This window comes from Pelecanus crispus, chromosome 2 (genome assembly GCF_030463565.1).
Source record: "Pelecanus crispus isolate bPelCri1 chromosome 2, bPelCri1.pri, whole genome shotgun sequence".
NCBI lineage: Eukaryota > Metazoa > Chordata > Aves > Pelecaniformes > Pelecanidae > Pelecanus > Pelecanus crispus.
The window spans coordinates 911,037-926,067 of NC_134644.1; the positions used below are offsets into that span (position 1 = coordinate 911,037).

Here is a 15,031-nt window from a genome sequence, read left to right on the forward strand (position 1 = left end):
TAGCAGTTTTTGGTTGACTTCCACAGCTTAACCACTCTCGAGTACTGTGGCTTGCAGCGCAGACCTCGCCAAAGGTTTGCGTTCAAAAAACGGGTAGATGTGGCATTTCGGGACATGGTTTATTCTAGTCTACCCTTGATCGGCTTAGAGTAGACTTGGTAGTGTAGGTTAATGGTTGGACTGGATGATCTTAAAGGTCTTTTCCAACCTAAACGATTCTATGATTCTATGATTCTAAAGTTGTTGACGGCTGAAAGCCAGTCTTCCCTGGCTCTCGGAAATGCCGGTTCCAGCTGTCACGTCGCTGTGTCTGCAATGCAGGTCGGTCTGTTCCAGAGGCAGCCTGTGTCGCTGCTGACTCTCTTGAAAATTAGATGAACTTTGTGTAACTTGCCCCTGCAAAAAGATATGCTTACACCCAACAACTTTCACCCAATCTCCTCTCATTTTTGAGAAAGCTTATGGGGAAATCACTTGCTAGCTCTTGGAGGGTATGAGAAATGTATGTGCTGCTCAGATTGTAACAGGCAGTAAACCTGGGAGAGATACTGGCTGAAACAGGATGAAACTTTTAATTGAGACCTGCTTACTAAATTATTTTCTTGCTATCTGAATCTCATATTGACTAAGACTCTGTGAAGAAATTACATATTGTTACAAGGGTAAGAAATGATTCGTGGCACAACTGGAACGAAAGAGCCACTAGTTTCTAAAACAGAGTTGTTGGGTTTTTCCCCCCCATTGCTTTGTTAGATGAAAGAATGGGATGTTGATGTAGTTAATGCTCAACAGCCAGATGACAAACTTGTTGATTAGGAGCAATTCATATACCTAGCCCATCACCCAGTATTCTTTTGGCCTGAATAATGTGAATCTGTGGGTTATCTATTGCATGAAACCACATTTCCATAGGTTTCATGTCCTTAGAGTATCTTGGAGACCTGTACATGCCTAAGGTACCACGTATGCTTCAGTATGAAAGTATTCCTGCTTACTGCTCTTCCTGGGACTGTGTAGACAAGAGGTGCTGCTTAGAGGTTAGTCGATTCTCATAACTGAGCAGAGGGATCAAAGAGGATAGGCAAACTTTAAGGACTTGTCAGCAGAAGGAGAAAAATGTGAACAGCAGACTCATAAAAGTCTATGGGTTTATTAAATATTTTTCTGCACGCTCTTTGGAAAACAGTAGGATGATTTCCCTCCCAAGGAGAGAATTCTCTGGTTAGTGGTGTAACAGGTCTCTGTCGTGGTTTAGCCCCAGCCAGCAACTCAGCACCACGCAGCCGCTCGCTCACTCCCCCTACCCCGATGGGACGGGGGAGAGAATCGGAGGAGTAAGAGTGAGAAACACTCCTGGGGTGAGATAAGAACAGTTTAATAATTGAAATAAAGTAAAATAGTAATGCTAATAGTAACAGTATAATAATGATAGTAATAATAATGATACACGAAGCAAGTGATGCACAATGCAATTGCTCACCACCCGCCGACCGATACCCAGACAGTTCCCGAGCAGCGATCGCTGCTCCCTGGCCAACCCCCCCCAGTTTATATACTGAGCATGACGTCATATGGTATGGAATAGCCCTTTGGTCAGTTTGGATCAACTATTCTGGCTGTGCCCCCTCCCAGTTTCTTGTGCGCCTGGCAGAGCATGGGAAGCTGAAAAAGTCCTTGACTAGCATAAGCAGTACTCAGCAACAACTAAACCATCAGCGTGTTATCAACATTCTTCTCCTACTAAATCCAAAACACAGCACTATGCCTGCTGCTAGGAAGAAAATTAACTCTATCCCAGCCGAAACCAGGACAGTATCCACCCCTTATTCTATACCATCTACGTCATGCACAGGCCCTCCCCTTTCCAATGTGTTCCAATTAATCACCACCGCTTTCCCTATCTTGATATACACACAGATATCATTCCCTTCGTCTATGGCCCATCCCTCTAAAATGTCCATTGAGTTCATTTAGCCCATGACTTTGGGTTCCATCTGTCATCACAGTCTTTCAGAGCAGGAGAGGTGGTGTGCAGTGTTGGACTGTTGCATGCTGAAGTCAGTTCTCATTCCAACATGGTTTCATCAAAGTTCATTTTCATTAAGCTGGGCAATTCTTACTGCAATACCATTGATGCGGCATATAGCAATCATAATATATAGTATTATATACTTAATATTAACCTACTATATTATTATATTAACATGCAGTTAAGAGATAACATACAGTTAAGAGATAACATACAGTATTATAAAGCAATTAATATCATACAATTCAGTTCATTGGCTATTTTCACCCAAAATCAAATTCCCTTGAGGTACACATTGGGCTTCCCCATCCTTTCGCATCACCCACCAAGTGCACCCAGGTCCTTGAGCAAAAGCAATCCCACGAATGGGTTTGCCTTTGCCAGAGGGGGAAGTAACCCAGACTGTCTTCCCCAGCATATTTTTTATGTGCACTACAGGAACTTTATCTCCTTCTACAGTACGTAAAAGTTTTGATTGGGCAGGGCCAGCTCGATTGGCAGATCCCCTGGTGTTGACTAACCAGGTGGCTTTTGCTAAATGCGTATCCCAATGTTTAAACGTCCCACCACCCATTGCTCTCAGGGTAGTCTTTAACAATCCATTGTATCGCTCAATCTTCCCAGAGGCTGGTGCATGGTAAGGGATGTGATACACCCACTCAATGCCGTGCTCTTTGGCCCAGGTGTCTATGAGGTTGTTTCAGAAATGAGTCCCGTTGTCTGACTCAATTCTTTCTGGGGTGCCATGTCGCCACAGGACTTGCTTTTCAAGGCCCAGGATGGTGTTCCGGGCGGTGGCATGGGGCACGGGATATGTTTCCAGCCATCCAGTGGTTGCTTCCACCATGGTGAGCACATAGCGCTTGCCTTGTCGGGTCTGTGGGAGCGTGATGTAATCAATCTGCCAGGCCTCCCCATATTTATATTTCAGCCATCGTTCACTATACCCAAGGGGCTTGAACTGCTTGGCTTGCTTGATTGCAGCGCATGTTTCACACTCATGAATAACCTGTGCAATACTGTCCATAGTTAAGTCCACCCCTCGATCACGAGCCCATTTATACGTTGCATCCCTTCCTTGATGGCCTGAGGCGTCATGGGCCCACCAAGCTATAAATAATTCACCCCCTTATGTTGCCAGTCCAAATCCACCTGAGCCACTTCAATCTTAGCAGCCTGATCTACTTGCTGGTTGTTTTGATGTTCTTCAGTGGCCCGACTCTTAGGTACATGAGCATCTACGTGACGAACTTTTACAACCAGGTTCTCTACCCGGGCAGCAATATCTTGCCACAATGCGGCAGCCCGGATTGGTTTGCCTCTGCGCTGCCAGTTGCTCTGCTTCCATTGCTGCAGCCACCCCCACAGGCCATTTGCCACCATCCATGAGTCAGTATAGAGATAAAGGACTGGCCACTTTTCTCTTTCAGCAATATCTAAAGCCAGCTGGATGGCTTTCACCTCTGCAAACTGACTCGACTCCCCTTCTCCTTCAGCAGTTTCTGCGACTTGTCGTATAGGACTCCATACAGCAGCTTTCCACCTCCGATGCTTTCCCACAAGACGACAGGACCCATCAGTGAACAGGGCATATTGCTTTTCATTTTCTGGCAATTTATTATACAGTGGGGCCTCTTCAGCACGTGTCACCTCCTCCTCTGGTGATATTCTAAGGTTTTTTCCTTCTGGCCAGTCCATGATCACTTCCAAGATTCCTGGGCGACTGGGGTTTCCTATTCGAGCCCGTTGTGTGATCAATGCAACCCACTTACTCCATGTAGCATCAGTTGCATGATGAGTAGAGGGGACCCTCCCTTTGAACATCCAGCCCAACACCGGCAGTCGGGGTGCCAGGAGGAGCTGGGCTTCAGTACCTACCACTTCTGAAGCAGCTCGAACCCCTTCATATGCTGCCAGTATCTCTTTCTCAGTTGGAGAATAGCGGGCTTCGGATCCTCTGTATCCCCGACTCCAAAACCCTAGGGGTCGACCTCGAGTCTCCCCTGGTGCTTTCTGCCAGAGGCTCCAGGTAGGGCCATTCTCCCCGGCTGCGGTGTAGAGCACATTTTTAATATCCTGCCCTGCCCGGACTGGCCCAAGGGCTACTGCATGAACTATCTCCCGTTTAATTTGTTCAAAGGCTTGTTGTTGCTCAGGGCCCCATTTGAATTCGTTCTTCTTCCGGGTCACTTGATAGAGAGGGCTTACGATCTGGCTGTAATTTGGAATATGCATTCTCCAAAACCCCACAACGCCTAAGAAAGCTTGTGTTTCCTTTTTGCTAGTTGGTGGGGACATAGCTGTTATTTTGTTGATCACATCCATTGGGATCTGACGACGTCCATCTTGCCATTTTATTCCTAAAAACTGGATCTCCTGTGCAGGCCCCTTGACCTTACTCTGTTTTATGGCAAAACCAGCCTTCAGAAGGATTTGGACTATTTTCTTTCCCTTCTCAAAAACTTCTTCTGCTGTATTGCCCCACACAATGATGTCATCAATGTACTGCAGATGTTCTGGAGCTTCACCCTGTTCCAGTGCTGTCTGGATCAGTCCATGGCAAATGGTGGGGCTGTGCTTCCACCCCTGGGGCAGTCGGTTCCAGCTGTACTGAACACCCCTCCAGGTAAAAGCAAACTGGGGTCTGCACTCTGCTGCCAAAGGGATGGAGAAAAACGCATTAGCAGTATCAATTGTGGCATACCACTTAGCTGCCTTTGACTCCAGTTCATATTGAAGTTCTAGCATGTCTGGCACAGCAGCACTCAGCGGCGGTGTAACTTCGTTCAGGCCACGATAGTCCACTGTTAGTCTCCACTCCCCATTAGACTTTCGCACCGGCCATGTGGGACTGTTAAAGGGTGAGCGAGTCTTGCTGATCACTCCCTGGCTCTCCAGTCGACGAATCAGGTTATGGATGGGAATCAGGGAGTCTCGGTTGGTGCGATATTGCCGCCTGTGCACAGTTGTGGTAGCGATCGGCACCTGTTGTTCCTCAACCTTCAGCAACCCTACAATCGAAGGGTCCTCTGAGAGACCGGGCAAGGTGGACAACTGTTTAATTTCCTCTGTCTCCAAAGCAGCTATACCAAAAGCCCACCGGTACCCTTTTGGGTCCTTGAAATACCCTCTCCTGAGGTAGTCTATGCCAAGGATGCACGGAGCGTCTGGGCCAGTCACAATGGGGTGCTTTTGCCACTCATTCCCAGTTAGGCTCACTTCAGCTTCCAGTACAGTGAGCTGTTGGGATCCCCCTGCCACTCCAGAAATACAAAGGGGTTCTGCCCCTCTATAGTTTGATGGCATTAGGGTACACTGTGCACCAGTGTCCACTGGAGCCTTATACTCCTGTGGGTCTGACGTTCCAGGCCATCGAATCCACACAGTCCAGTAAACCCGGTTGTCCCTTTCCTCCACCTGGCTGGAGGCAGGGCCCTCTAACACTGGTCATAGTATTCGCTGTTCACTTCCTGTAAATGTGAATCAAAAGTCCCCTGATCAAGGTCGGAAGTAAAATTAGCCCTCTTACTCTGTCTGGGGAACTGCTCACTGGAAACTGGAGCTGCAATTTTCCTGGGAGAACCGCCTTTTCTAATAGTTTTTCCTTGCAACTCACGCACCCGTGCCTCTAAGGTTGAGGTGGGTTTTCCATCCCACTTTCTCATGTCCTCTCCATAATCACGCAGGCAAAACCACAGGGTGCCCCGTGGTGTGTATCCTCTATATCCTCTCTCTTGAGCATAGGGACGTTGACTCCTAATGGCTGAGACACTGGTCCGTGCAGGTGGGGAGTAGGACAGATCCTCTCTGAGTTGTTGGAACTCTTGGCACAGTTTTTCCACAGCTGAGACACAGGCCTGTAGGGAGGAAGAGAGCTTTTCTTCGTAGTCCCGGAGTTGTCTAGCCACTTCATCCACCGTTGGTGCCTCGTCGTCTTTCCAGGCTAGTATTGCCAACGAGTTGGAATACGATGCTGGTGCGCTCCGTACCACCTTCCGCCACATGGATTGTGTGCACCTGACTTCATCTGGGTCTTTGGTTAACCGCTCATCATTCAGGTCACTGTAAATCACCTCCAGCACGCCTAATTCCCTCAGGTACTGGATACCTTTCTCTACGGTGGTCCATTTGCTTGGGCGGTATAAAACATCCTCCTTGAAGGGATACCTTTCCTTCACGCTTGACAGAAGTCGCCTCCAGAGGCTGAGCGGTTTTGCCCCTTTTCCAATTGCTTTGTCAATGCCCCCTTCCCTGGAAAGGGATCCCAGCTGCTTGGCTTCCCTACCCTCTAAATCCAGGCTACTGGCCCCGTTATCCCAGCATCGGAGCAGCCAGGTGATGATGTGCTCGCCTGGATGACGACCGAAATCTTTTCGCATATCTCGCAGCTCACTCAGGGATAGGGATCGGGTGGTCACCATCTCATTTATGGGTTCTTCCTCCTCTGGTTCTCATGATGGCCCTGGTTCATCTTCATCCCTTACTAAACGAACTGATTTCCTCGTGTATTTTTTCTTCTGTATAGGGGCAACTGATACCGGCGCAGGTTGGTTCTCTGGTTTAGCCACAGTGTCTGTCACTGGGGTTTGAGTAGCCGCAGTGCTCATGGCTGTGGCTGGAGTAGCCACAGTGCCTGGGGCAGGGGTTTGAGTAGCTGCAAGGCCTGTAGTGGGGGTTGGAGTAGCCGCAGGGCCTGTAGTGGGGGTTTGAGTAGCCACAGTGCTTGTTGTTTTGTCATCAGATCCAGAGACCTTCTCTTTCTTTTGAGGGTACTGATTAGCGTTGACCACGGCTCGATAGGCATGGGCCAGTCCCCAGCATGTTGCAATGATTTGTGTCTCTCTGGAGCTACCAGGGTGACAACATACTTCTTCCAAATACTTTACTAATTCTTCAGGATTCTGCACTTGTTCAGGGGTGAAGTTCCAAAACACTGGAGGTCCCCACTGCCCTAGGTACTTGCGCATACGATCCCACACACCCTGCCACTCATAACTATCCAGCCTTGGGGTAGATCTCTGGATGGTATTTTTAAACTGCTTACTGACCTTTATCAAAACGGAAACAACATTCCCAAGAATTATCAATAGAAGTATCTTAACTGCCCAGGGGTGTTCAAGATACAGGAAAGTTGTTGTAATGAAGGAGGAAACATCATAGAAGAAAGCAGCAAAGGTGCCATTCTGTATTTCCTCCACAACAAGCCTCTCAGAGTAAGAAGTATAATTGCTAACTCTCTCTATGAGGTAGTACCCGAAGTACAGTAGTGACTTCTGTATGAAACCCAAATACCAAAGAATGCTCAAGGTCAGGGTTTTGATAAGGAGCCTCCCAAGCAAAAGATCATGAATCACTGCAGAGCATAGCACACTACACAAACTGACAGCAAGCTTTAACCTGTGCTGCAAAAAAAAGAACATGGTGCAGATCAGATGAACTAATATCGTGACCGGCAACTGTTAACAGACTCCTTAATACACTCTGGTTAATCTGTTGTTATCTCAAACCCTTCGAGTCCCTGTTCGGGCACCAAAAAGGACTGTCGTGGTTCAGCCCCAGCCAGCAGCTCAGCACCACGCAGCCGCTCGCTCACTGCCCCTGCCCCGATGGGATGGGGGAGAGAATCGGAGGAGTAAGAGTGAGAAACACTCCTGGGCTGAGATAAGAACAGTTTAATAATTGAAATAAAGTAAAATAGTAATGCTAATAGTAACAGTATAATAATGATAATAATAATAATGATACACGAAGCAAGTGATGCACAATGCAATTGCTCACCACCCGCTGACTGATACCCAGCCAGTTCCCGAGCAGCGATCGCTGCTCCCCGGCCACCCCCCCCCAGTTTATATACTGAGCATGACGTCATATGGTATGGAATAGCCCTTTGGTCAGTTTGGATCAACTATTCTGGCTGTGCCCCCTCCCAGTTTCTTGTGCGCCTGGCAGAGCATGGGAAGCTGAAAAAGTCCTTGACTAGCATAAGCAGTACTCAGCAACAACTAAAAACATCAGCGTGTTAGCAACATTCTTCTCCTACTAAATCCAAAACACAGCACTATGCCTGCTGCTAGGAAGAAAATTAACTCTGTCCCAGCCAAAACCAGGACAATCTCCCGATCAGCAGTGTTGGAATTCCTCGTTCCTTGGTGAGAAGAAACGTGGGAAATGGCAGCTCTGCCACTTCCGTGAGCAGCTGGAAGGTGCGTTTGAGTCTGCTCTGGACTTTGCTGCTACATATTATAAATGCTGCGTTGGGATCTGGCAGTGGGACCCAACCCTATGAAAGTAACAGTTATGAGCCAAACCACACATACATATTTTACACACTACCTGTAATAAAAAGACTTGTTTTAAAAAAATGTTATCATCATGTAGAATCAATAAAACTCAAACGTTATCTAATTGCTTGCAAGCTTTGAAAGTGCTGCAAGGCCATTAATCACAAGTGTGTCATGATTTATTACTGTAACTACAAGTAAATATCTAAACATGAAGAGCTCCTATTTCAATGATCTACAGTAGCATGCTTTTATTCGTCCACAGTCATTGGCAAATTGGAACTGTGTCTCTGAACAGCGAAGGATACGAGTGTCTACGGAAGGGAGCTGAAATGTTTTGTTGATCTTACCTCCAGCTGTCTAGAAGCAGTGCTCTCAGATTCTTAACATTTCTCTGGCTTCGTAATATTCTAAACAAGCTGCAAATTTTGAGCAAGTCAAGAATTATTTTCAGGGCTCATTTAAGGCAAGAACTGATAATTTCCTGAACTGGCTGTATCCCATCCGTAGAGTTCATCCTTAGTTTTCAGCTGCATTGCACTTCGCTGAAAGCGTCACCTTGTCATCAGCAGAGCGGCATCGCTCACCAGTCACAAAAATGCTAAAACTTGAGTGGGGCACAGGCCCACTATGAGTCTGTGGAGGATCTTTAGAGATGGGAAACACAAGTTCAGCCCTAACTCCTTCAGCTTCTCCCCTTTTTCCCTCTGGAGCAGAGGCAGAGTTTAATCCGAGTCGCCCATTTTTGCCACGTCGTCTAACTGCTGGACAAAGAGGGGAGATCATCAGCATCTCCTTTAGTTTTTAAACTGGTTTCAGTCATGATGCTTTTTTGTGGGTTTGGGGTTTTTTTTGTTGTTGTTGTTTGTTGGGTTTTGGTTTTTGTTTTTTTTTTTTTAATTGGAAAAAGGGCAGTTACTTAGTCTTGGTAATACTGTTTTAAACAGCTTGAAATTAAAATTTTCTACAGTTTCCTCTGAAGCAAGACATTGTCTTGGCATCTCAAATAGCCTGATAGATTTATAAAAGAATTCATTGAGCTCACCTGATCTTGATATCTGGAGCACCATGGGCACATGAACATTTGAACTTTGGCTGTCATCCCCGCAGATAGCATGCCTGACATAAAAATGAGTCACAGCCTTCAACTGAATCCCTTTTAATTGTGCCTAACCAGAAAAAATCTGTGCAGTGTCTGAAAATCGGTGTGTGACAGCCTTTTTGGGAACAGAGAGTTCTTCGGCTCCTGGGCAATGCAACGTGCGAGAGAGGCGTGAGAAATGTCACTTGTTCGCAAGAGGCCACTTGAGTCGAAACGTCTCGTTGCTCAGCTGTGCCTCTCCAGAGAGAAATGCGACGTACAGCTGGCGCAAGCCAGCCAGATGCGTGAGGAGTCATTGGTCATAAAACACACCTGGGTGTTTGTAAACTATAGAATAATTTGTTTGGAGAGGAATGCCGTGTTTCCTTCCCTTTGCAGTGTCTTGCCCTTGACTGTGTTACAGTGACCAACTCATGGAAGGGTAGTATTTTCTTCGTTTCATTCTGTCAGTGAGGTCATCTGTCTACTCTCTGATTCACAGCATTTCAGTTAAGTAATCCATCTCATAAAACCCAGCATGGTGGTTCTCTCTGTCCTGTCTGGTTCGAAAGCCCATGCTGATTACTTGAGGGGAAAGGAGATGCGTACACACAAAAAATAAAAGTTGCAGAAAAGGAATCTCGCTGAATCCTCAGCTGCTGGAGGACCATCTTTTGCAGATGGCATTGATATATCCACTTAAAACACGGACCAAAAGCAGAACAAAGCTAATGCACGTTCGACCAACCAAAGCTGACACCAGACAACTTGCAAACGTGGACTAAAGATCCTGACAGTCTCACCGGTGCGTCTGGTCTGGAACTAAGGGCGAAGGCTGCTCATCTGCCTGGAGCACTGGGAAATGTGTTATTTTCCTCTCTGGCTTGCAACTTGGTTGAAATACTGGCCCATCAGTCAGTTTATACTGGTGTACTGTTCTTGGGGAGGGGAGCACGAAGCTTACACAGGCTTTCCTTGGTCTGCTGTGGAGTTGACTGATCTGGAGCTCAGCTGTTGTTCCGTCTCAGGTTAGCCGTATGTGTCCTTCAGGTCAGAAACAGATGCTTCTTCTGTGAGGAGACAGGTTCTCCATGCAACAGTCGTAATCTAAATTTTAGTCAGTTTTCCCTAGGAAGCCCTGTGAGCAACCATGTTTTGCTGTTGGATGTAAATTTGAATTATAGAATCACAGAATCATTTAGGTTGGAAAAGCCCTTTAAGATCATCCAGTCCAACCATTAACCCAACACTGCCAAGTCCACACTAAACCAATTAAAGGTAGACTAAACCATGTCCCAAAGTGCCACGTCTACCCTTTTTTTGAACACTTCCAGGGATGGTGGCTTATGAAGGTGTTTGCCCCTGGTAAATAATCTTGAAAGCAGCTTTCCCTCAGAAGTCCAGTGGTGGTGTCAGGTGCATCTTCATCTTGTTTTTTAAATAATCTTACGCTGCATCATGTCTTCCCCTTGTGTGGTGACACTGGCCTTGTTCTTCTCTCCTGCCAGACCCCTTCAGGATGCACAGAGGGGAGAATCTGCCTGATTTATCATTTCCGACTGACATGAAGAATGTGCCGCTGTTCACAGACCATGTTGATGCTTCCAGAGACATTCATGGTGAGTTCGTCCTCGGCATTTGCCCCTGATGGTCAGGTTTTGGTGTTTTCTCTATTGATTTTCATGTACTGAAAACTATTAAGCTGGTAAGTGTACAGACTATATAATCTCTTCACATGTTTCTTAAAAAAAATTTTTGCATGTGCCTAAAGCCATTCCAATAGCTACTTCCAGGAAGGTTTTTTTTGAAGTATATTTAGGCAGGAGGAGATAGGACATCTAGACAAGTTGAGTTGAAGCAGGAGTTACCAACGGCTCTTGCCTTCATGGCTAGAAACCAAATACGCATGAACTTTTTCCACAAAGTGGTCTTCAGTGTTTGGACTATTGGAGTTTAAGCAGATACTAACAAGAATTCATGGGAGCAGAAGCAGAAAGCGAAAGGGAAATAATTTGCCTGTGTCTACTGTCTTATACCTTGTTAAAAAATTATATATGCGCACATAATTTACAATGCAGTTTGTAAGGGTGAGCTAATTGAGAGAGTTGCTTACAAACTTTATCTAAACTGCTCATGAGCAGAACAGGATAGTTTATTTTCCAAGCATTGTATAGACTTTAAATTTTGGAGGGGAGTCATCAGGGTTAGCATAGTGGTTAACAAATGGTCTTTTTGTTTCATTAGCACCACATGGATCTATGATGATACCTGAACAACCTTTCTTGGGGCCCCTGTATTCTCCTGCAGAGGCTCTAGACCCATCAGCCTTCATTGGCCTGGATTCAACTGCAGAATTTCTACAAGACAAAGCAGGTGAGAAACAGATGTTTGTCTTGCTAGCTGGGCTTGAAGGATATGCAGCTGGAAGATTTTTGTGTATTAGTCCTAAAGAATCTTGGTGGGGGAGTTGATAAGTAACGTGAGTCAAGATTAGAAAGCATCCTACTGGCAATGCCAGCTCTTGGTTCAGTGTGGATGTTCTGAATATGTTAGATCACAGAATCACAGGATGGTTGAGGTTGGAAGGGGCCTCTGGAGGTCGTCTTGTCCAACCCCCCTGCTCAGGCAGGGCCACCTAGAGCCCGTTGCCCAGCAGAATTGAGCGAAGAACCTGCTCTGTCAGGTCCTGAAGTCTGTGCTGGTTATAACTCTTTCCTGATGCAAGCTTTCACTAACAATAATCACAGAAGAACATGGTGGTGTGGTACCATTCTTAAAGGGAACTGAAAAGTTACCCAAGAGTGAGCTTGCAAAACAGCTGGGTCAGTACCTTCAGCTGAAAAAATAAAGCAGTGCTAGTGTCAGTGGCAGGACTAAATGTGTTTGTTTTCCGTAGTGCCTGAAGAACATTGGATGGGAGCTCAGCATGATGCGAAGGGACCAGATGCCTCTTTCTTTGTTGAGCCACCAGGTAAAAATAGTTTTGACTTGATCTGCAGGAACCGTCTATAGACAGTTTCTGAACAGCAGAAGCAGAGCTTCTCTCCTTGTCTGCCTTTTCAAGAAACACGAGGCTGTAATGGAGTGAAGTGGGATCTGACCAAGAAAAGCACTGTTTCTGGTTCTCAAATCAATTGAGAATAGAAACATGTGTTTTAGAGAGATGTTACTTAACATGCATTTTTCTGGTTTACTGCTGTAAGGGGTGGGGAGGACCCTGCATTTTATAGACTTTACTATACAGTTATAGACTTTACTATAGTTGTATTTTTTAGGTTTATTTCTAATTTAGGGTAGCAAACTTAATATAGGCAATTCCAAGCCCAACCAACAGTAGATATTAGTGGCATGCCCTTTTGGGGGCATATCATGCAGCAGGGCTTTCGCCCGCTGAAAGCATGCCCTTTCATGGGTTTTGGGGAATAAAGTTAGCAGATGTAGATGTGTGCAAAAAAATATGTTCAGCAGCAAGTTCTGTGGATTCCAGACTCTGTCTCCATTCTGTGAGTCTCCATTACAGTGGAAGGTACTGTAAATTCCAGTTGGGATCTGTGTTCAAGCATTACTTGACACTAAAATAATAAATGGCGTGAATAAAATTTACCCTTGAGAGGAAACTCTAAGACTGTTTACTAAGTTTACTGCTGTCAAGGATTCCAGTCTTTGTACACACTAAGAGTCAAATCTGCCGACTTGAGTGCTAAGTCAGAGCACTTATGTTTACTGCTTCTAAAGGTCGGTGCAGCTGAGGGCACCAACATAGTTTTGGCTCATGCATAATCAACAGAATTTTAACTAAATTCTAATTGCAAACCTATGTACTCTGTCCAATTATCCTTAGATTATGGTTACAGTTCAATCTTTGAAGCTCCCTTGAGTAAATAATTCCATTGCGGTTGCATGTATATTATGATATTTGATCCATAATGGGATCTTTATTGCTGATTTTGGTGAGCAAGTGAAGAGGAGAGTAGTTTAACACTGGTTCTAGGTAGAAAGTATTTCTGGAGCTGGTGGCCCTACCTAGGGCTCAGGGTAGAACTGGGATGCTTTGTAACTGAACTTGCTCAACTTCGTCACAGCAATTGCTTCTCTCAAGATACAAGTGTTTGCCTAAGTATTGCACAAACTAATCTTCTGAAAATTGATGATAAAAACCAATTCTGTTTTTGTCCGACCCGACTGGGACGCTGAAGCGGGGGAGCTCGCTCATCAGGGCTGCTGCAGGCAGCACAGACCAGGCAGCACCTTGAGAGGTGATTCACGTCCTGGCAACTCCAGAAGAGACGGCTGTTTGCTAGGATCTGAGCGCTTAATCAAAATTCATTTTGTATGCCCAGTGCCCCCCACAGTGACTGAAGCAATAAAGCCGAATTTGCCGGAAAGCCCTGCAGCGGTGGCTCCTGGTTTCGTTCCTGCTGCGGTAACCGCATCCCCAGGAGAGGCTGACGCTACCGATGGACCAAAAGGTGCGGCATCAGGTAAAGCTGCCCAGCCTAAAGATTGGGGCTGGGTTTAGGCCCTCCATGAGCACGCTGTAATGGTGGAAAAAGACGTGGGCCTGCCTCTTCGGAGGGAAGTGCAGCAAGGTATTAACAAATTCCGTTGTGACAGAAGGTTTAGGTTACCTGAGTTGTGTTGGTGAGAAAGAGCGAGTCTACTCGACTTTTCAACTCTCGTGTCACAGTCCAGGAACTGATTTAATGACACTTTACTTTCTCAAAATATTAGCTCCAGAAAAATGGTAAGGTGTGTCAAGAAAGTGGTTATACCACGAGTCTGATGCTATATACGAATACCTTGAAAACTCTCGGTTTTAAAGTCCCTTTAAAGCAGAGTTTTTAAGGTATTTCTGTACAGCATCAAACTCGCGCTACATTTTGCAGCGGTCTTCAAAAAAAAAAGGGGAGGGGGCAAAACCAAATGAAAGCTAGTGCCTAATGGATCTTTTTGTTTGGTTCACTGGAATATTGGCTTTAAATGGATCCTGAAGTACTATTTTAAAACAGACTTTTTCCATTTTTCTAATTTATTTCCTTTTGCAGCTTAAGTATCTAATTTAAGATTTAATATGTTTTCCATTGTTTGGGGAGGATATTTTTAGATGTGACTCAAACAATCAGTAGAAATTTTTTTTTTTAACATCTGCTCAGCAGTATATCTGACATGTTCAGGTCACCATGCTGCATTAGAGAGTATGGGTAGTGCTTGGGGCTGTTGAAATTAATAGCTACAGAGGAGAAATCTAGTGCTTCTGGCTTTTGATAATTTGTGAAAACTTGCCTCTAGACAGCTGAAATGCTAAACTAGAACTGACCGAAAAAATCCTTTAAGGGGATCTTACGAAAATGCTAACTTAAATGCAGAGTTCGATTGTGCTGTGAACTGCCAAATGTTATTTTGAAACTAACAGCTCAGTGTTTAGTAGATATGATGTGAAAAATGAATGAGGCCAAGTTGGGCGTGAAAGAATAAAGGGCAGTTTGTGATTCACTGGATGGCAGTGTCTTTTGTGTCAAGAGTGCCAATGCTTCTGCTCAAGTTGCAGCACCATACCACCCGTGAACAGCATAAATGATATTTAAAATGAAGTGCATGTGGCTCTGGAACATTTCAGGACTCTTTCCGCTGTTGGAATAC

General features: G+C 45.5%; 1 protein-coding gene across 1 annotated transcript in view; it reads left to right on the forward strand.

Moving 5' to 3' along the window:
* MAP4 (microtubule associated protein 4) overlaps positions 1-15,031 on the forward strand; it is a 135,699-nt gene that overhangs the window by 53,574 nt on the left and 67,094 nt on the right. The window contains exons 4-7 of the mRNA XM_075706514.1: positions 10,900-11,010; positions 11,636-11,764; positions 12,288-12,362; positions 13,732-13,860. Coding sequence (XP_075562629.1) covers positions 10,900-11,010; positions 11,636-11,764; positions 12,288-12,362; positions 13,732-13,860 — 444 coding nt within the window. The remainder of the gene's footprint in view (positions 1-10,899; positions 11,011-11,635; positions 11,765-12,287; positions 12,363-13,731; positions 13,861-15,031) is intronic.